The 21,182-nt window shown below is 56.1% G+C and overlaps 3 protein-coding genes across 5 annotated transcripts; 2 read left to right on the top strand and 1 right to left on the bottom strand.

Moving 5' to 3' along the window:
* Positions 1 to 145: 145 nt before the first annotated feature.
* RPL27 (ribosomal protein L27) lies at positions 146 to 2,000 on the top strand. 3 transcript variants are annotated; one of them, XR_008489444.1, is made up of 6 exons: positions 146 to 178; positions 320 to 402; positions 536 to 705; positions 1,056 to 1,166; positions 1,324 to 1,451; positions 1,916 to 1,953. XR_008489444.1 is itself a non-coding variant. In XM_054396811.1 (5 exons), the coding sequence occupies exons 2-5, from the start codon at positions 322 to 324 to the stop codon at positions 1,962 to 1,964; spliced, it is 411 nt and encodes a 136-aa protein (XP_054252786.1). In that variant the 5' UTR covers positions 146 to 178; positions 320 to 321; the 3' UTR covers positions 1,965 to 2,000. The 3 variants fall into 3 exon arrangements, 1 of the variants encoding a protein (XP_054252786.1); XR_008489443.1 differs by having other exon boundaries at positions 1,305 to 1,451; XM_054396811.1 differs by lacking the exon at positions 1,324 to 1,451 and having other exon boundaries at positions 1,916 to 2,000.
* Positions 2,001 to 2,754: 754 nt separating this feature from the next.
* Positions 2,755 to 5,657, top strand: IFI35 (interferon induced protein 35). The gene is made up of 9 exons (XM_054396863.1): positions 2,755 to 2,774; positions 2,875 to 2,970; positions 3,194 to 3,340; positions 3,648 to 3,761; positions 4,068 to 4,212; positions 4,413 to 4,537; positions 4,737 to 4,926; positions 5,162 to 5,268; positions 5,420 to 5,657. The coding sequence occupies exons 1-9, from the start codon at positions 2,760 to 2,762 to the stop codon at positions 5,609 to 5,611; spliced, it is 1,131 nt and encodes a 376-aa protein (XP_054252838.1). The 5' UTR covers positions 2,755 to 2,759; the 3' UTR covers positions 5,612 to 5,657.
* Positions 5,658 to 15,578: 9,921 nt separating this feature from the next.
* On the bottom strand, positions 15,579 to 20,941 carry VAT1 (vesicle amine transport 1). Its single transcript, XM_054396812.1, has 6 exons — positions 20,618 to 20,941; positions 18,998 to 19,205; positions 18,488 to 18,658; positions 18,320 to 18,409; positions 17,164 to 17,405; positions 15,579 to 16,149 (listed from the first exon to the last, which is right to left on the bottom strand). The coding sequence occupies exons 1-6, from the start codon at positions 20,939 to 20,941 to the stop codon at positions 16,048 to 16,050; spliced, it is 1,137 nt and encodes a 378-aa protein (XP_054252787.1). The 3' UTR covers positions 15,579 to 16,047.
* Positions 20,942 to 21,182: the final 241 nt, after the last annotated feature.

Below are 21,182 nucleotides of genomic sequence, written 5' to 3'. Positions count from 1 at the left end.
CGGGGAAGGGCAGTGAGGGTACGCTCGCCCGGCGCCGGCGCAGCTCGGTGGCGGAGGCGTCGTCCCGCGCATGCGCCACCGGATGCTTGGGGACGCAGCGGAAGTGAGGTGGACAGCACGGGGAGACGCGGAGTTGCTGCTTCCTTTTCCGGTCTGGGCCCATCGCCGCGCAGTCTTGGTGAGTGCGGGCCCGGTCGCGGGATCCGGGGCCATCTGTGGCATCCGCCGGGATCAGGCTGGGGCCGGGGCCGGCTGCGGGGACGGGGGGGCGGGGGCTCCTGCAGGCCCGGCCATTGACCGCCGCGCGCTGTCTCTGCAGAGATGGGGAAGTTCATGAAGCCGGGGAAGGTGGTGCTGGTGCTGGCCGGCCGCTACTCGGGGCGCAAGGCTGTCATCGTAAAGGTGAGCGAAGCCGGCGGGGCAGAACCCGGAGCGTTGCTGCCGCCCGTTCTTGGGCGGGCTCCCGCTGGGGTTTCCCCGCGGCGGTGGCAGGCGCTCCGCGGTGCCATCGCCGGCGGCGGTCGGTGTGTTTCAGAACATCGACGATGGTACCTCAGACCGGCCGTACAGCCACGCTTTGGTGGCCGGCATCGACCGCTACCCGCGGAAGGTGACGGCTGCGATGGGCAAGAAGAAGATCGCCAAGAGATCGAAGATCAAGTCCTTTGTGAAGGTTTACAACTACAATCATCTGATGCCCACCCGGTGCGTGTCCGCAGTGTGGCGGCTCCTGCTGCTGGTGGCGCCCGAGGCGTCCCCTCTTCTTGCAGCGATCGCAGTTTCCATGTGCTTTCGCGAGTGCTGGGGTCACCGAGGCTTAGTGGTGGGGCTGGACGAACAGTCTGCAAAATAGGGGCTTGGAGAGTGTGAGGCTTTGGGGGAACAGGGGTGAACAGAAACACGGCAGGTTTGGTCTAGCCACAATCACGTTCTTGATGTTGCGGTACCAACGGGTGGCACTAATTGGTGCATTTGGCTGCTTCAGGCTGCCTGCTGCACTGGCACCCCTGTCCAGGCACCGTGGCTCCAGCAAACCATGTTACTCTCTTGCCCAGGTATTCTGTTGATATTCCCCTGGACAAAACGGTGGTCAATAAGGATGTGTTCAGGGATCCCGCTCTGAAACGCAAAGCAAGGCGTGAAGCCAAGGTGAAATTTGAGGAGAGGTGAGTTGGAAGTTCTGGTCTCTTCCATGGTGTCGGCTCCTGTCCCTGGGTGTGCCACAGCTGAGGTGATGCCAGGTGGGCCACTTATACCCCAGTTTCCTTGAACACGTTTCCAGTTGAGCATGTTTCATCTCACAGCCTGGATGTGTTCACACAGCCATTTGTGCTGGGAGCTGCTGGATTGGGATGGGGAAGTGGTTCACCAACAGCTGTAGACTTGAGCTGATGTTTGGTGGTGATGCTGCAGCCTCGTTCCAGCTCCAGTGGGACCTCCCCGGGGGCCAGGTGACTATCTCTGGATGACCTGCTGCCAGTTTATCCACTGTCTGTCACTGGGCTTGGTGGGACACTTAAGAATGTCCAGTTAGGAGTCCTGTTAAGTGTTGTGAGCTTTGACAGGATATGGGTGTCTGGCAGGCAGCATGAAGTGCTGGCTGTGTTAAAACGTTCTCTGGGGCAATCTGATGCCTCTCCCCAACTCATGTGCTACATGCTGAGCTACATGTTGAGCTCTTACCTCTTGGAGTGGAAACCACTGTAGTGTGAGGGTGCTTCATGAGGACAGTAGGAAGCTGACATCTGCTTCCCTTGAGAGATGAGATGCTTAAAGTGGGTCTAGTAGCAGCCCAGGCTGGCACAGTGCGGGGAGCTGGGTGCTACCTCTTGCTCATGGGACTACACAGGCAGCTTGTCTGCAGGTCCGGTGCTGGCACAGAGCACTCCTAACTGCCCTGTTCCTCCTCTTCTAGGTACAAGACAGGCAAGAATAAGTGGTTCTTCCAGAAGCTGCGATTCTAAATCTGCAATGAGGCTGTGTCAATAAATGTTTATTGAAACCCATTTTGTGGTGTTGTACAAACCCAAGCATTGCTGGGAGGGAGGCTCCTGCTCCACGTGTCTGTAAGAGCTGGGGAAGCCATCACAGTCCAGTGGGCTTCAGAGTGGCTGCAGAGCTTTGCGTAGCCTGCAGTGGCACTGTCCTGGAGCACCTCCTGCTTGGAGGGCCAGTGGTGTCGTTCCTGCGCTGGCTTTGCTAAATCTGCAGCAATTCCAGTGAGAGAAGAGGGGTGGGGGATGGAGGACGAGCGGTTCCGGTTTCGGTTGCCCATGTCCCTCATCAGGGTGATTGGTGCGGTTCCTTGGCCGTGCTGGTTCAGGTTTGGATTATGTACCTTACCGTGGCAGTGCTGGTCATCCTGCTGCCGTGGGGCGAGGAGGGGCTGGGGGGGGTTGAATTAGAGACGGTTGCGGAGGCGAGAGGGTGATTACCGGCGGGGGCTTTGGGGAAGTGGGTTTCACCGGGACGTCGGTGAGGAAGGGGGAATGGAGAGAAGGGCTTGGGAGTCAGCACAGCCGCGGGCTGCTGCCGCTGGGTGGAGCCGTGCCGGGAAGCGAAAGCGAAAGGCAGGGGGTGACGGGCGTCTCACCGGCGGCGAAGTCTCACCGGCGGCGGGGTCTCACGGGGAGCGGGGGCCCAGGCAGGCGGGTGGGGTGCTCGGTCCGGTCGGGTAAGGTTTCCCCGTTGCCGTTGCGAGGCCGGGGCTCCGGCGGGGCCGTCTGGGCTGCCACCGTTCTCCCGCCAGCGCCACGAGGATGGACTCGTCGGGGGTGAGAGAGTGGGGTCCGGGGACTGAGGGCCGAGGGGGCGGCGCGGGGCTCGGCGCAGCATGGCTGAGGACACTTCTGAGCCCAGGATTCCTTCATCCAGCTGTCTCGGCCCGTGAGCCCGAAGGAGGAAAGCCCAGAGAACGAAAGTCCGGAAGCGACCCCCGAGCACGTCCGGCAGGAGATCCAGCGCTGCAGGGTGAGTCCTGCGGCCTCCGACAGCTGCAGCCTGAGGGACATCCTCTGGCCGGCCTCGGCTGTGGGCTCGAGGTTCTTGATTTCTCCTGACAGGGAGTATCCAGGGTTAAGAGAGCCCATATTAGGGTCTGGGGGCTGCACCCCGTGTGGGGTCCTACCCAAAGCAGTGTGTGCAAGTGGGGTGCCACACTGCCGGTCTCACTGGCTGATGATACCTCTCACAGGAACTTTGTGCTGCTCTGGAGCAAGACCACGAGAAGCTACAGATGGCCAAGGAAGCTGTAGAGCAAAATACACAAAAGCTGAGGGAAGAAGGAGAACTTCTTTGTAAAAACTCTAAGGAAGAAATACCTTTAAACATAGGTGAAGAGGTAACCTGTGATGTTGTTGGTAGAGGACTTGTCTTGAGCTGGAAGGGTGGCAGTGTCAGGGGGGGCGCTGCGTGCTTGGCTCACCTCTCTCAGATCACTTCAGCCTGGACCCAGCAGAGGTTTCACAGGACACCACATCAGGCCTGTGCCACGAATTAAGCCAGTGCTGGGGGGTGGAGGGAGGGCTGGGCTGCTAGCAGACAAGAGCAGAGTAGTTGGATGTCCAGGAACGGTGCTGTTGTGCTGTGGCCACTTGTGCTCTGGAGGTTCTGTGCTGCCCCCTCTTTCTTCCTCTCTTTCTTTCCAGGTGGCCATTTTCCTTTCGGAGCAGGAGGGGTGCAGACTGAAGCATGAGAAGCAGGTGCTGAAAAAGAAGGTGGAAGCAGTGAAGAAGAGGCTCCTCTGGGAGGATCCAGCAAGGGTAACAGCGTGTGTCTGGGCACTTGGGTCTGCTGGCAAGGGGCAGGACCCTGGCTGGAGAGCCTGTAGGTGACTTCAGCTGGGCACTGTGTGATGGCTGGCATAGCTTTTGCTCCTGAGTGGCTCCTGCCAGGGCCAGAAGCTCCAGTTACAGCTTTGGGACCCCAGGCACAGCCATACCCCATGAGAGTCTACTGAGAGTCTCCAGCTGTTTGAGCCATGAGCTTGTGTCTAGTCTGTGGGTTGTCAGGGACAGGCCCTGAGCAGGCTCCAGGCTCCTCCAGGTGCTCTGTGTGCTCCAACCTAGATGCTGCCAGCCTTGCCAGAGAGGAGCATGGTGTTTAAGGAACTTGTGACAAGCAAGGAAGACACAAACAAGCTGGTGCTGATCCCAAAGATCCACTACCCTCTGCTGGGTGGCTCAGCCCTTGTCACGTTTGAGAAGGCAGAGGGTGAGAGCCACAGCCAGGTGTCCTGGGTGACTGGTTTGGGGGCTGGCCTTGTGTTTCGTTCCCAGGTCAGAGCTCTGTCCCTTCTGCCAGTGCTGTGTGGGGTTGTGCCCCCTCCTCAAAGTGCTGGCTACACTGTGTCCTGTCCTTTGTGCACTCACAGCAGGTGGCTGATCCCCTGTGGGGGCTCTCCCTGCTTGTAGTGGCCCAAAGGATCCTAGAGATGAAGGAACATGTGGTGGAGCTGAGCTGCGGGGAGGAGCTGGATTGGTGCAGGGTGCGAGTGCGGGCAATGCCCGTGGATTTACTGATGCCCTCTGCCCTGGAGGTAGGTCCCTGCACCGCAGAGCTGCAGACTGACCTGAGCATGTGCCAGCTCTGCTGTGCTCCACCCCACCGCTACTAGCCTGGCATCTGCCAGGTCACTGGTCACTGGTACCACCTTGGCTCAGCGTATTAGTGCCACAGCTTCCCCGAGTGCCAGGGCCAGCCCTGCCCTGGCACTGACTGGCCTGTGCCACCCACAGATGGGGCTGACTCTGAGCAGCAGGAGTGTACTCGTGTCTGGCCTGCCCAGCCTGGGCATCCCCGAGGAGGCACTGCTGGACAAGCTGGAGCTCTTCTTCAGCAAGACAAAGAATGGGGGTGGTGAGGTGGAGAGCATAGAGTTCCTGGACGATTCTGGCCGGGTCATGGTGACCTTTGCAGAGGACGGAGGTGTGTGGGGTGTCAAGCTGCCACCAAGGGGGTCAGCCCAGCCAGCTCTGGGGGAGCACCAGTTGTCTCCTGAGAGCAGATGGAGCGGTGCCTGTGGGGAATGGGGAAGGCAGAGTGAGTCCAGGCTGCCCTGAGATGCTGGTGCAGACAGGCTGGGGCTGGGCAGTGCCAGCCTTGGTGCCTGTGCCAAGGACATAAGCTCCGGGTGGCTCAGGGCTTTCCTTTCCATCATCAGTGGCAGAGCAGCTAATTGAGAGAGGACACATCCAGGTACTTCTTGGGAAGGGAAAATATGAGGTCAAAATATCACCTTGCATGAGCGGAGATATCACTAACCTGCAGGTAAGGGCACAAACCCTGCTGCCAAGCAGGACCTGCTAGCCCACGGGTGGCAGCTCCTGAAGCCCCCACTCCTGCACTGCCATGTAGCAGCAGCATCCCGAGGGGATCCCTTCCTTGGGGCCCACTGTGGCTCACTCCTGGCTCTGTCCAGCTCCAGTCCTCCCGCTGCCCCCGGACTGTCCTGCTCACGGGGATCCCAGATGTGCTGGATGAGGAGTCCATGAGGGACGCCCTGGAGATCCACTTCCAGAAGGGCAGCCTTGGTGGGGGAGAGGTGGACACCCTCGACTACGTCCCGGCAGGACAAGTGGGGGTGGCTGTTTTCACGGAGGACGCAGGCTAGCCCTGGCCAGCCTGGGACAGCAGCGCTCGGTGTGGCCCCTGGCACAACAGAATTAAAGCATCTGCAGGGAAGGCTTCGTCTGTCGTGCTGGAACGCGCCGGAAACGGGTCCTGTGTGCAAGAACCGCGGGCAAGGCTGGGTCCTTAGCGGGCACGGGGACCAGGAACGCCGGGCCCCGGGCCGGGCTCCTGGACAGGGCTATGTGGGCACCTGCACCGAGCCGAGCCGAGCCGTTCGGCGGCACTGAGCGGAGCTCGGGGTGGGCCGGGGGCGGTGCCCGCCGAGGCGGGGCAGCCCCGGTTTCGCTTTCATTTCCTCGGAGCGGTGGTGGCGGGGCCGGAGCTGGGGGCAGGTAACGGGCCGGGCTGGGCCAGGAGGCAGCCTGGATGAGGGAGCGCCCGGCACGGCGAGCGGAAACTAGGGGCGGGAGGCGCTGCCGCCGGGGCTCCCGGGCCCCGGCCGACCGCGGACTCTAGGGCATGGCGGGCCGCACGGTGCGGGTGCGGGGCCTCCCCGCCGAGCTGCCCCCCGACAGGGTGGCCGACAAGCTGACCATCCACTTCCTGCGTTCCCGCAACGGCGGCGGCGAGATCGCCGACGTGCAGGTGCTGCCCGGGGCCTGCGCTCTCATCACCTTCGAGGTGCCGGAAGGTAACGGCCGCTCCCGAGTCCCCGGCCCTCCCGCCCCAGTGCCGCGGTCGGGGCGGGCCCGGCTGACGGGGCTGAGGCCGGTGCCTTTGTCTCGTAGTGGCCCAGCGGATCCTGCAGGCTGAGCACGTGCTGTCGGTCGGGGGCCGGCGGTACCCGCTGGAGGTGACGGCACACGGCGCGGAGCTCAGCCCAGACGAGGTACGAAGGGCAGCCACCCCCGACGGCCCCGGCAGCTCTGACTGTCTCCTTTAGCGTTAATTAGACTTAAAGCAGGCCCGCGGTTGTTCATATTCAAATGAGGAATGCGTCTCTCTGTGCTGATAGCCCAGGGACAGCCAGGCAGGCTGCGGGGCGTTCGTGCTCGTCCAGACGAGGAGGACCCGGAGGCGAAGGGGCGTTGTTCTGCAGCACATCTGGTGACACACAGGGGACCCTGTTAATGACTCTGCTGTGTCATTAGCTGGGCACCGTGTCATCAGCTGGACATGCACACTGTATTTTTCCTCTCCTCAGGAGAGCTTAGGAAACAGACATGGTGGTATCTATGAGGCACTGGAGAATTTGTGCCTCCCTCTCCTGTTTCAAGAGTGGGGCAGTAGCTGTGTCTTGTGTTTTCCTGCCTGAAAACAAGGGCACAGTGACAAAATGCTTGAAGGTCTGTGCTACCATATGAAGCTCTGGGAGACCAAGGGCACAATTGCATTTCAGATGCAGAAAAGAGTGGGTTTCTTGGGTTTGGGCTGTTTGCAGAGCTCTCTGTAGAAGTGAAGCTCCATCCTTGTTTGCAGAAAGCTTTTGACTCTGTACAATGTCCAAGGGTTGCTTGGGCTGCCTGAGTCCTTCAGTCCTGCCTGGATTATGCTCCCATCTCCTTTGTAAGCATCTCCTTTGAAAGCAAGATGCTGAGGGAGGTGGTGGATCATGTTGACTTTTCTGTGGTAGTAATGAAGGGGCTGTGACAAGTGTCAGGTGCATTTGCCTCCCCCTTGTGCTTTGGAGGGGCGTTATTTTTGGTCCTTGCTCTCACTCCCTTGCTGTCTACTTACAGATCTTGATATATGCTTGTGTGGTAGTTGACTATGGCAAGCTTCCCACTGGCAAAACCCTCCTGAGGACCTTACTTAAAGGCTGCAGCAACCTGAAGTTGGACTTTGACTCCAGGAACACAAACTGCATGGTCAAGGGACCATTCACTGAGCTGCAGGCCTTCAGCAGACACCTGCTAGGCAGCCTGAACCTGAAGAGCCAAGCTGTCAGAGAGATCCTTCTGCCAGGTTCCAGCCCTGTTGCCAAAGAGACCAGCGTGCACCATCCCCAGCGAGTGCCTGACTCCACTCAGTCAGTGCGAGAGACAGCAAGCCTGCCCAGTTGGCAGCAGGTGTCTGACATGGCAGCTAAAGTCCCACCAGCTCAGGGCTCAGTGGGTGGGGAAGCTGTGGAGCATTTGGGGGACTTTTCCCTAGCCATGGACTCAGACATTTACTTGTACATGCAGAGATTCTGTGCTGCCCAGTACCAAGGTGTGCTGCGCCAGCATTGTGTGGATGTGGTGGCTGTGGGCAGCGATGGCATTGCCGTACTGTACCTCCAGCCACCTGCAGGTGTGTCTGGGAACACTGAAGCCTTGCAGCATGCCTGCCTAGCCCTGCAGCAGCTTTACCAGCAGCTGGAGCTGAGCTTGTGCAAGGAGAAGATCACCAAGAGAGAACTAGGTATGGAATGCCAGGCACTCGGGGCTCTGATGCAAGAGCTGCAGGAACTGTATCCCCAGTTGCTCTGCCACGAGGATGAGAAGCAGCTTTATCTTATTGGAAACCTTGTGAATGTGTCCCAGGCCAAGCAGCACCTTCAGAATTTCAGCACCAGAAGAGGTGTCACACACACTCTTGGCATGCTCAGCAGCTCCCTGCCCTCACACCCTGCAGCCTCCCGCAACACAGAGGCTACACAGCGCAAGCCCAAAGCACCTGCAGACACCTCTGGCCTAGGCAGGCCAGAGCCAAAAGCTGAGCTCAAGCTAACTGCCAACTTCAGCACTCTGAAAGCTGACAGGTCTCAGGGCAGTGGGGATCAGGGCTCTCCGCTGGTGGGACAGGCACAGCTTTCTGGACAACGCTTATCAGAGACAGATGCTGTAGGTCCAAGTGCCCCAACAGTGCTGAACCAGCAGTGTCAGCCTGAGGTCTCCACAACAGATGTGGGTTTGGGATCAGTAGCAGAATCTCAGCAGAAAGACCCCAAAGAATGGGAATACATGAAAGGAAGTGCCAGGCTTACAAAACACAAGGTGCTGTCTCCCTTTGAGGGCAAAGAAAGCAGCACTTTGCAGCACCCTGGGGACTCCAGAGGCCCAGTCCTCATCAAGCAGCAGTCCCTCACTGGCACAACCAATGCCTCTTCTGCTGTGGACTCTAAGCACTTTGAATCCAGGCCTCTGCTGCGGCGTTCCAACAGCTTCTCCCTGCCAACGTCAAAGGAGAGCAACAAGCCCCAGGACACTGGCACAGCAGGCAGTGGAGGCAGTGGGGTGAGTGAGGACATGAGCCTGGACTCTCTGCAGTGGTCTTACCTGAAAGATGTTTGCTGCGCTGCCATCGATCAGCTGTGCAGGGCTGGGGGTGTGCAGATCTCCGAGCACCATATTGGAGACAGCACCCGACTGACTCTGCAGGCAGCAGACAGCATCAAGCTGTTCCAGGCTAAGTGGAAGTTGGAAGCTCTTGTGCAGAACTGTCCTGACCTTGTGTGTCAGAGCATGAGCTACTCGGAGCTCACCGTAGATGGTCCAGATGACAGTGCCCTGAGCGAGCTGTGCAGCCTCTTGCAAGCAAACTCCCTCCAGGTTGCACTCAGCAGGGACAAGTACAGGCTGCATCTTGCCTGCCCCAAGGCGATGATGCCAGGAGTAACTGAGGCTTTCCGTGTGTTTAATTCCAGGAGACTCTGTGCCCTTAAGTCTTTATCATTGTCTCCAGGGCTGAAGAGCACAGGGCGCTCAGGTGTCATCCTGCCAAGCAGTAGCCAGAACATGCTGCTGGAGGCTCTGCAGCACCTGAACATGAGTGATAAAGCTGACCATGCAGATGTGTTCAGGGCTGCCCAGCTGCTACAGGCTGAGGAAAAGACATCACCCAGTCCTTGGAGGATTCAGCAGGCACTAGGGCAGCATGATGCCAATGACCATGTTGATTCTGGATCTGGGCAAGGAGGAGGCAACCTTCTGAGCTCTAATGTGGTAGACAAACCAAGTCCTGCTGCTCTGAGGGAGTCCCAGGAACAGCCAATGAGAAAACTGGCTGTGGGGCAGCCTGATGCTGCACGGCAAAAGCAGGTTCTACCAAACAGATTTCAGTTTGCAAGAGACGGGAGCAGAGTAGGCCCCAGTGAGGCACTGGGACAGCAGCGCTCGCCAGTTCCTGCAGCAGAGGCTGCTCCTTGCTCCCTGCCCACCTGCCTGTGCAGGGATGTGGCTGCTGAGCCACCCCAGGCTGCACTCCAACTGCCACCTGCTGCAGGGCCCAGGGGCCTGGAGAAGACCTTGCTCCCTGCAGGCAGGAGCAATGGCCAGGAGGAGCCTACCCTCATGCCACAGCAGGCAGGAGGCCCCAGGCTTGACCAGCAGAGCAGCAAGGCCCCTCTGGGCCGATGTGATGCTTGCCAGGGCTCAAGTGTGACCTGCCAGTCCCCCTGTGGGAATGCCTTGTGCAGGACATGCTTTGCAGCAGACAGCACACAGCCAGCCTGCTGCAGCTCCTCCTTGGTTGCCACAAGCCACAAGATCTCTGGCACATTCAAGATCTCTTCCCTGCCTCAGAGTCTGCCTGGCTGCTATTCAGACCCAACGCTCCAGGTTGCTTACAGCATCCCTGATGGTGTGCAAGGGGTAGGTATTCACTGTGGGACATGCAGTGGGGTCTGTCACTGTGGAGGAGTCAGGACAGCTGCACCTCCATTCCATGCATATGAAGCAGCAGAGCTGTGGGCCTGTGTAAGGCAAGAAGCTCCACATGAGGTCTGGGAGCAGCTTGCTGCTTTTGTTGGGCATGTGACCTCTGGTTTTAGTTCAGAGACTGGCAGCCCAGGGGTGGGCACAGCCCTCTGTGTACTTCGACAGAAATCTCAGAAGCCAGCACTGAGGTGCAGCGCTCAAGCTGTCGTTTAAAATCCTTTCATCCTGTTCAAAGGTTGGTGACCCCCACCCAGGACAGCCTTACAAAGGAGGGGACTTCTGTGCTTTCCTGCCTGACAACAGGGATGGGCGGAAGATAGCAGTGCTGCTGAGGAAGGCATTTGAGCGTGGGCTGACATTCCAGATCAAGTCCTGCAAGGGAGAGGAAAAAGTGACATGGGGCCTCATCCCACACAAGACTTCCTGGGATGGAGGCAAAGCCAGGTATGGCCCAGCTCTTCTCAAGCTTCCAAGGCTTGCTTTTTGTAGCAATGGGAACAGAGAACCACAGACTCCATCTCAGGAACTCTTGGCATGGGTGACTTTTCTATGCTGCCACAATGGCTGAGTTGGTGCCTTCCTTTGCTTCAGCTTGCAGGGCAGCTGTGGTGTGGCAACCCAGCCCTGGCACCCTCCAGCTGGAGTTAAAGCTCTTGCCCATCCCACACCTGTAAGTGCCCCACAGACATGAATTCTGGGTCCTCTTCACTTACAGCTTTCCTGACTTTTCCCATGGCTGTGCTCTGCAGCCAGCTTTGGGTGCAAGCTGTGCCTGAGGGCAGCAGCAGGTCCCAGGGAGCAGGAATTCCACCTTCACTCCTTCTGAAGGGATGGGGCAGAATCAAAGTGCTTTTCCCTCCTCTGGTTTTCGCACCATCAGCAGCATTCACACCACTTCCCTCTCTGCCCACAGGAATGGCTATCCAGACAGACAATATCTTCATGAGGTTTGCATGGTGCTGAAGAACCTGGGTATTGCCTGAGTAGCCACAGCTCCTGCCTTCACTTCACCTTCCTTTCCAGTTGAAAACCACTGCAGCTTAGCAGAGACAGCACAGGAGAAAGCAGATGTTTGTCCAAGTTGCTCCTGTGCCCACAGTCAGCCAGAAAAGGGCACATTACTGCATCCATCCCTTCCCTCAGCATGGATCAGTTCCCCTGAAGCTCCAGCTCCTCTTGGATGCACATCCTCAGCAGCCAGTAATGTAGCTTGTTTCAAAACCAGCTGCAGGCTGAGCTTTCAGCAGCATAACCCAGGGCTGGGCAGCAGTCTGTGTAGACCACCACTTCTGGAAGTCTCTTCCCACTCCTACCACTATAGACACCTTCCAGCTCAGCCACCCCCCCAGGCTGTGGCAGAGCTGAGCTGTGATTAATTGGAGCAGCTCACTCAGACACCTCAGTCCCGGAGCAGGCAGCCCTGAGCTGCAGTCTCTCCCCAGCACCTGCTCTGGGGCCTGAGGCAGCCCTGGGGAGAGCGTTTAACAGCTTCCTGTTGCCTCCCAATGGCAATGTACAGGCAGGGACAGGCTTTAATTGGAGAAACACAAATAAACAAGATTTATTCCCACATTTTTAGCAGTAGTTGTTCATGCCTTGTCTTACCAGCATCTCACCCACCCCTTTCAATCTCATCTGGCTACAAAGACACCCAGACACACCATAAAGTGGGGAGGCCAGCTCAGGGCTTTGCAAACAACAAGCTCCCCTTGAGAACAGGGTGGGAAATCACTGCAACACCCAATGCAACCATCCACAGCTGTCCTGAAGGCAGAGGAATCCTCTCACCCTGGGAGGGTTCAAATTTATCAGGAGAATGCCTCAAGAAGCAATGGAAGTGCCCCAGAGGCTGAGCTGGGGGCAGTGGGATCATTCCAGCAATCAAGCAGCATCCCACTGAGGGTTTTATTACACTTTTAATGAACATTTGGAACACATAAGGCATGTGGTAAGGTAGGACAACAGGTTACGCAGCACTGGCACACTTGCTTCTGTCCAACTGGTTACATGCACAAAGCAGAACGCTTTTAAACAAAGACTTTCCATGGGTTGTAGGATGAGCACCACACATCTGAAACCAACACAGACAGCACAGACCATGTGTTGTAAGAGACTCAGGGTCTGACACACTTCCAGATCATGCTCATGTACTGCTTGCCAGTCACGCTTCGCCATCACCGGGGCTTTGCACGCTAGGACTCCACTAAGCATCAGGAGTGGTTTTACTCCCCTGACAGCAGCTGTTCCCAGGCCAGAATCCTACACCCATTAAAGCCTGCAGCCCAAAATGGCTCTTCTCCCTGGTGTCTGCAGGGAAGCAGCTGATTCCCTCCCACAGCTGAACTCCCTCCCATAGCTGAACTCCGTTATCTCAAAGCACTCAACAGGGTCAAGGCTCCTCCACACAAGCCAAGGCTGCTCCTGAGCCCTTCCCTTCCTGCAGTCAGCGTGCAACACAATTGAGAGAAACACCATCCAGATATGACAAAAGCTGTCTGGTGACAGCAAAGGAGCTGCATTTTCCCCCTGCCCGGCAGTGCCAGTAACACAGGAGCAGCACTCACACAGGGCAGGGCCAGGGACCCCTCTGCTCTGCTCATGGACTCCTCACTCACGCCTTCCACTCGGACTCCTCATGGCACAACCTTTGCATCAGACAATCAGTACAATAAACATTGAATTGCACTTCTGATAGCAGGAATGGCACATGCAGTTCAAGCACAGGAATCTCCCATCTCACCAACACAACTTTGCTCTAAACAGCGAGAGCAACATTGAGTGGAATGGTTTTTATCCCATGGTTTTTGTTTTGCTTTGGTCCTTAGTATACAAACCTGCTGGTTAACTTTATTAAGACACTTTAAGTTGTTTTACATAGGTTCTATACTTACTGGCCCTTAAAATGTTTGTCCTTAAAAAAAAAAAAACCACACCAAAAAAACAAACAAAAACCACCAAAACAAAACAAAAAACCCCCACCAACCCAGACATTGTTGCTACCAAGGGACATAAAACAGTCGGTGCTAAACTCTAACAGAAGGGAAATGCTCCTGCCTTGATAAGGGCTTCAGGAATTGTAGGTACAAGATACACAAGCAGCTGCCCAAGAGTCAGGAGCTGTGATTGTTTCCAGAGAGCCAAGGCTGGAACAGCAGATAAAGCCTCACTGGAGGACTGGCTGGAGCCAAACAGCTGCCCTGGGGGAGACAAGGGCTCTACAACAGCTACTCTGGACTGGGGAGCACAGGGCCTCCAGCAGGGCCCTGAACAGGCTGCAGGACGTGGAAAGGGGACGTCTCCATAGTAAGTCAGAGTACAGAGCTGCTGCTCATGACAGAGTGAACAAGAGTCCTAACAGGTTTTTGGCAACACCTTGAAAGGCCAGAATGGAAAAGACTCCAGTGACTTCCTAGTCCATACAGGCATGTAGAAGGAGGCACTGAGAGAATGGTTTTGCAGTGTACCACAAGACAGCACATCAGAGGTGTCCCCTGGGAAGCTGCAAAACTCCTGCCCTTCTCCTCCCCATGGCATCAGGAGGCAGAGCACAAGAGCTTGACTGCACTGCATACCCCAGGCATGGAACAAAGCGAGAGGAGGATGCCAGCCTGAGGCACAGCTGGGCAGCTTGCCCCCTTATAAGTCTGCAGAGACTGGAGATGTGCAGGGCCATGTGCCATTTGAGCACGCTGCTCTTTCATCAAGCTGAAGTCCAGTTTCTTGGAGGAACAGGTCCAGACTTCTCCTTTCAGCAATTTAGACAGTCCTGTTGTCATACCTGGTAAAGCAGCAGCAGACACCTGGATTTAATCTAAATTAGCAAGACGGGGCAGGTTGAATGGGGAAGCAGCAAGAGTTTGAATTCAGAAAGTTTGAAAGTTGTGCTTGTGAGTTTCATCAGACCATGTTCATGAAGTTCACTATCAAGTGGAAGAGATGGGCTGACAAGGATCTGTAAAAGGGCTCCAGCCCTCCTCCGAGCTCAAAGGGAATGGGGTTGCTCTGACACCAGTTAGCCAGGGCAAGCCCCCAAGAGGCTGCACCTATGCACCTCTGAAGAACTAGGGGCTGAGCCCAAGTGCCTGGCTACAAGCTGCACAGAGAGGAGCCCTGTTGGACACGGAGCTGGCTGAGGAAGAAGCCATGCTGTCCTGCATAGGAACCCCCAGCCCTGGGCAAGGCCTGGCTGCTCTCCAGTGGCAGGGTTTGATTCAGCAGGACTCCTTGTAGCAAGATTCTGCTCCTGAGCCCTTCCAGGATGGGCAGTGCTTCTTGGTACCCTCAGGTTTACCTTTTCAGTCCAAAATGAAGCCTTTGGCTTGCTGTACCTACAATATGTGAGGAAGCCTCAAAGCAAGCACAAACAGCACCACAGTCACTCAGGGCGGAAAAAAGGGTCCAGCAGAAAGTGGGGGAACCATTAAGTGCTCACAGAATTAGTCTTTGGTCTCTGCACTGCCACATTTCCAGATGCATGGAAGAACAGAAAGAGGAAGAGAAACTGAGTTCTGGTCTGGGAGGAGCACCCCAGGCAGCTCCTGAATGCTCAGTGCTGGAAGAGAGCCCAAGATTTGCAGTTTCAGGACAAGAAGAGTCAAACCCTACTACAGCACTAAGCCACAGGGCAAGAGCTGGCTTGAGTGAGTATCTAAGGAGCTAGCTACAAGGGAATGGAAAGCATGATTTAAATTGTTCAAGATGCCCAGGCCAAGAGGCCTGACAGAGCTGGGCAGTTTCCATTCTACAGCAGTAACTCGGCAATAGGCTTTATGGAACTGTGTGCCACAGAACAGGCCAGCCCAGGCTCCTGGGCAGGCTTACAGAGCTGGCTCCTGCAAATTACCTCCTGAACTGCAACACCTCCCCAGCACACAGGGCACAGCACAAAGCAAGCATTAGCAGGGGCTTATTTTGTTCCCATCTTGCTGAGTTCCCAGTCAGCACCACAGCCCTTGGAAATACAAACATGAGGGTGAAGTTTAGCCTTAACAATACCAGCTTGGAGCCCAACATTAACAAAGCACAGAGCCAACATCAGTCGTTTCAGTTATCTGAGACACAGCTAAGTCCTTATGGTCTCTAAAAATCAGACACAGTTTAGATCTCCCTACAGTTTGGAATCAGAAAACGGACAAGATCAAGCTACCTAACTGAAACTTTTCTTCTGTATTCAGACCCAGCCCAGCAGGTTATTTGGCAACTGCAGAGAAGTGACTGCAAATGAAGTGCAACGTGCCAGGCTCAGAATGCCAGGTGATTATTTACAAGGCAAAGACAGCACAACCTGTCACTATCTGGCTGCTGTCAGAGCCTACAAAAGCAGAGGGGAAAGAGTGTGGTTAAACACAAGCATAGCCTGTGCCAGAGCTAGACAAGGCCAGCTGTGCTTCTCCTCTGGCTGCTGAGAAAACATCCTAAACTTGGCCCAGTCTGCTGAACAGGCTTCTCAAAGGTGACAGCACAAATGCTTCAGCAGGGCTCAGTTTCTGGGGAGATATTTGGCAGTTGCTACAGCACGTTACACCCTGACTTTGCAGCCACCAGCCATGCAGCCAGCAGTCACCAGCTTCGAGACTTCAGCTCCCAGAATAAAGTCAGGTTAGTTTGGAAACTCAGTAAAGAAACAAGTGACAAGAAAAAGGTACAAAATCAAAAGAACTTAGGCAGAAAGCATCTCTGGCAAAGGGTCATTCACAATGAGAGTATGAAAACCTCATCTGAACTTTAGCCACAATGTTCTTGTGCTGATGAAGACAGAAGCTACTGATCTGTCCATTTCCAGGACCCAAAGAGGTCAGGAAGTTAAACCATGAATTCAATCTGCACACATCTCCTCCTAGTTCTGTTCTTTTTTTGATTCTTCCTTGGGTGCTTCAGGAACCAGGATGACCTTTCCAACATTTTTCTTCTCTTGCATCTGCCTCATGGCATCTGCCACCTGCAAGAAACAGGAATCTCGTAAGACCCACACCCAACATGCAGGACAGCCATGCCTCTCCTGTGCCCCTGGGTCCACCTAGACTAGTCTGAAAGCCACCCAGGAGGCAGCTTTCTTGCCAGTCCAAGCAAGCACCAAGCATTTGTGTGCCTCTGCAGTGAAGCATTTTGGATGGAGCTGGGCACAGAAGCTTCAGATGAACCAACCGTAATATACACAAGGATGCTCTGCTACACAAGCTACGGAAGACTGAAGTGCTTGTCACTATGGCTTCCTTTCCAGAGGGAAGCACTGCAGAATCCCAGCCAAGGTCAACACTCCTACCATCTGCACAACTACAGAAAATCTGCACACACATTTTTATTAGTATTATTTTGAAGTAAAACAGTATGAGAGCCAGGTCTGGAATCAACAAGGTTTTCGTTAAGCATTTGCATCAGACTAGTTCTCAAATACTAACTTCACCTGATCATTACCAAGTCCTTTGGTCATATCCCAGCAAAAGACTTCCAAGGGAAGAACCAGACTGCCTGGACACATCAGTACAACACTGAGCAGAGCTTCTGAAAAACCTGCTGCTCCCTTCCAACATTCTTGTTCTCCTTCACTGCCTGGGCTCTTTCTCACTGGTGGAAGGGCAGCAACAACCTTCCCAGCTCTCTGTGTAGTGATAGGGAACAGACCGAGGGCAGGCTCCAGTTGGAAGCATAACCCAGCCCCTGCATGGACTGCTGCTGCCTATGGAGCACGGCTGAGCACCTGTCCTGTTCCACAGGGATACTGTCTGGCACTGCCCAGCTCTGTGCACTCAGGCAGAAGAGCCCAGCCACTTTACTCCCCTTTAATACCTTAAAAGGAAAGAAAGACACTACGTGGCTGGGAACAAATGGTTGCTAAACATTTGCAATAGCTCAGGCCCCACACACCAGGAGCTTGCACTGAGCCAGGACTCACCATGCAGAAAACAACAGAGGCTGCTGGGTGCTGGCAGACTGGATGTTAGCTCAGACTCACCTGATCAAAGGGCCATACAGAGTCTATTTTGGGCTTGATTTTGCCTTGACTGTAGAGGTTAATCAGCTTGGCTACAACTCCTCCAACAAGCTCAAATTCTTCATCCATATATCCGAGGTGGTAGCCACACACAGCCTTATTTTGGTGGAGGAGCTGCAAGGCATTGATGCTGAACTGGTTCCACCAGGTTTTAGCCATAGCCATGAGGTTCTTCTTCTGCCCAGTGAGCAGGTTTGCTACCCCTAAAAAGAAAGCAAGCCACGGATGAGCTGGAATCAGCACAGCATGAGAGTGGCCCCTGTGTAGCAGTTCAGACAACAGGCAGGGCAACAGTAGCTCATACAGTGATGGAAGACAGAGGATGTCTCCAGTTGACCTTCAAAGGAAACAGATACCTGCCTCAGCCTCAAGGCAGACAGAATCTGGATTATCATCACCCAAGCAGAGAACAAGTCCTCTCTGAGCAGGGCAGCATGTGCAGCTAGACTGGAGTGCTGGCAGAAGCAAGAAAGGATTGAGTCACAACCAGCCAGGCTGGCAGGACACCGCTCCTGCTCTCCTACAGCCAGGCTCCTTCACGGGAGCCACAGGCTGCAAGGGCTGGGACAAGAAGAGCACACTGGGAAGCAGCACAGTGGTGCAAGTGTCTGGAATCCCACTAGGGGCTGTGGGCCAGCTTTGTTTATGGGACAAAATCACAGTGTTTCAGGCTGGGGAATGGAGAGATAAGCATTCAGTAGCCTCAAACCTCATCACCCACACATCCTCTAGAATAAAAGCAAAGCTCTATTAGTGCTGTGCATTAGGTCAGCCTGGACAAAGCAGCTATGCAGTGCTCCTCTGTGAGGACATTCCAGTTTCTCCTGCAGGCACCAGCTCATACTTTGTTTCACCTCCCTCATGGGAGGGAAGAGCCTTGAAGCCTGTCACCAGAGTTCTTGAGACAAGGCACAAATCTCACTCCCATCAGAGCCTCACCTAGGTGAAGCATCATAAAGACCTTTATAAAGCAACAGAACTACAGCACTCAGCAAGAGCAATGCTTCCTCACAGCTGTGCATCCAGGTGTGAAGCAGCATGGAGCATTCTGGTGCAGATCTACACCCACCCTGCCACCACACAGGAGCTGGAGTCTGGGCACAATGCCCACATTTACCATAAGTGATGAGCTTGCCCATCGGCTTCAGCAGGTTAAACGCTTTGGACGTATCAGATCCTCCCAGGGGGTCCAAGACAATGTCAACACCTAGAGTGAAGGGAAATTAAATAGAAGCTTTGCACTTGAAAGAAATGGAGAGCTGTAAAGTCCTCCACCACACATTACCTTTGGGAGAGATTTTCCGGACCTCCTCTGCATAATCCATGGTTCTGTAGTCGATGGGGTGAGTGACTCCACCCTCCTTGAGTGAATCATGCTTGGAAGCAGATGCTGTGCCAAAAATGGTGACATTTTCTACAGTCTTGCACAGCTGGATGGCAGCAGTTCCCACACCACCTGAAAGCCAACAGTGAGAAAGACTTAGAAGCAAATAGCCCCAGCAGTCAGGAAACCCGTCCAGGTAAACTGTCCCTGCTTGTACTAATGGTACAGGACTGGGAGGATACAGAATCATTTCACATGGAATCAAACCTTTGTCTGGGGCAGGCTGACCCCAGCTGCTGGGAGATGAGTTCAGCATTTACCAGTGCCTGGGTCAGTCTGAAGCCTGCACCTTTGGCAGGTGATGTTTTGCCAGTCCAGCCCCATTCTGATTGCTTCTTATCCATGCCACCCGTTCAGAAGCTACATGTGGAGGCCAAGAGTCTCAGCTCAGGCTGGCAAAGAACTATTTACCTGCAGCCATGTGGATGAGGATGCTCTGGTTTGGTCTCAGGTTTCCAAAGTCAAACAGGATCATGTAGGCAGTGATGTAGTTGACAAGAAGAGCAGCTGCTTCCTCGAAGCTCATCCCCTCAGGCATCAGGAAGGTCTGACTGGCTGGCACATTCACCACTTCCTGCCAGAGTCCTGACCTGGCCAGGACCATTACCTTATCACCTACCTAAGATCAAAGGACAAGGCGGTCTGAAACAAGGCCCAAGTTAACAGAAGCCATCACAGCCTTTCCTCTGTACACTGGAGCCAGGTGCAAGTGCACTGTTCTCTGTGCAGAGGTCTGCAGGGACTCAGCACCTTGGGGGCTAGGCAGAAGCCTGCAGCCTATGCTCCATTCATTGGGCAAATCACACCCCAGCACCTCTCACCACAGACCTGGACACATGGCAGGAACCCAGATCAATGACAATGAGGTAAGAGGGGTGGGGGCTGTGTCCTGCCCTCTTTGTCCAAGATGGGAGCAGGAGTCTGAACACCCTGAAGCATTTCTGCTGCCTCTTGTAAAGATCATTCTGCCAACAGGAAGGAGGCTTGGGACAAGGCTTAACAGGATCATCGCTGGAAAAAACATGTCCAGCCTTAGGTAAACCTCCCAGGTCTAAGCCTCAGACATCCCCCAAAATCTGCTTGTCCCATTGGGCAAGAAACATCTGCTCCCTCTCTGCGACGGGAAGCAGACAGCAAAACACCAAGCAGTTGTATCAGGAAGTGCAGAACAGGCAGAGCAAAGGCAAGCAAGCAGAAGAGCTCCTGGGTTTGTGGGTTTGACACTTAAAGGAGCACATCAAGATGTTTTCCTGGAGGCAAGGGAATCATCTTTGACACACTGGGTTTTTCTTGAGATGCTTTGTTTTGCCAGTCATACACCCAACAACCATCTTACAGCACTGTAACTTCAACAGTCCCAAGACCCAAAGGTCCAAGACACACAGAACCAACTCCTCCTGTTCCTCATGTTGCAGGAACTCAGCGGGCACAGGCTCACGGCCACTGACACAGCAGCAACTAAACCACTGGTGCCCACAGCTCAGCACCTCAGACGGCTCTGGGCAGCTCTGTATCAACTGCAGCCGATTCCTTCCACGCCCTTGGCATTCAAAGGGCGCTCACCATCGTGCTCAGCCCGGCGGTGCCTCTCTGCCCAACATCCGCTGTGCGCAGGCACAGCCGGTGAGCCCCACGGAGCCGCCCTGGAGAGCCCGGGCTCTGGCGATGCTCTCGCCGTCCACGGGGCGAGGTGAGCCGGGGCAACGGACCGTCCAGGGCCCGAAGGGTTGAGCCAGACCCGTCCTGCCCGCGCAACCCCTTTGTCGAGGGGCTTTGTCTGCGGGACGCATCACGGCGGCCGCTTCCCACACAGGGACGGCAACGGTCACCAGCGCGCCGCCGCCTTACGCCGGTGGAGAGCCGAGGCGCGGCTGCCGACACCGGGACCCTCGAGGCTGGGAGCATGGCGGGGCGGCGGCGGGGCTCGGGTGCGGCCGCACCTGCTGGGCGGCGGGGCGGAAACCTCCGCAGTGCGGCGGGGTCGGTCGGGCCGAACCGAGCCGAGCCGAGCCGAGCCGAGCCGTCCCTCACCTGTCGGTCGCGAACGCCATCGCCGAGGGCTTGGACGGTGCCGGCGCACTCCATGCCGGGGCAGATGGGCGGCGGCGGCAGCCGGTCGTACAGGCCCTGCCGCGCCATCAGGTCGGCGAAGTTGAGGCCGCAAGCGCGGACGCGCACCGAGACCTCTCCGGATCCCGGGCCGCCGCCGCGCCGCGCCTGCACCTTCAGCTTGTCGTAGCCGCCGAAGCCAGTCAGCACCAGCGCCCGGTGCTCGGCCGCTTCCCCACCGCACGCCGGCGACTCGGGGCCGGGGGCCTGCTGGGGGGCGGCGGGCGGGGCCGGCTCGGCGGACATGGCGAAGCGGAGGAGAGCGGCAAAAGCGGCTGCAGGAGTGGAGCGGCGGCCCGCGGGTAAAGGCCGGGGCGCGGCCGGGGGCGGAGCACGACCGCGGCGGGCGGGGCTATCCCGGGGCCGCCTCCCGGTCCCGCCTCCCAGTCCCGCCCGCTGCTGCACCTCCGTAGCCCTGTGTCCCGGAGGACGCTGCCCGCGGCAGGTCTGAAGCCGATGCCAAGGGAGCGAGGATTCTCTCAATACC

This window comes from Indicator indicator, chromosome 39 (genome assembly GCF_027791375.1).
Source record: "Indicator indicator isolate 239-I01 chromosome 39, UM_Iind_1.1, whole genome shotgun sequence".
Classification (NCBI taxonomy): domain Eukaryota; kingdom Metazoa; phylum Chordata; class Aves; order Piciformes; family Indicatoridae; genus Indicator; species Indicator indicator.
Note: the sequence above shows the minus strand (reverse complement) of the source record. Positions and strands in the feature narration are given on the sequence as shown.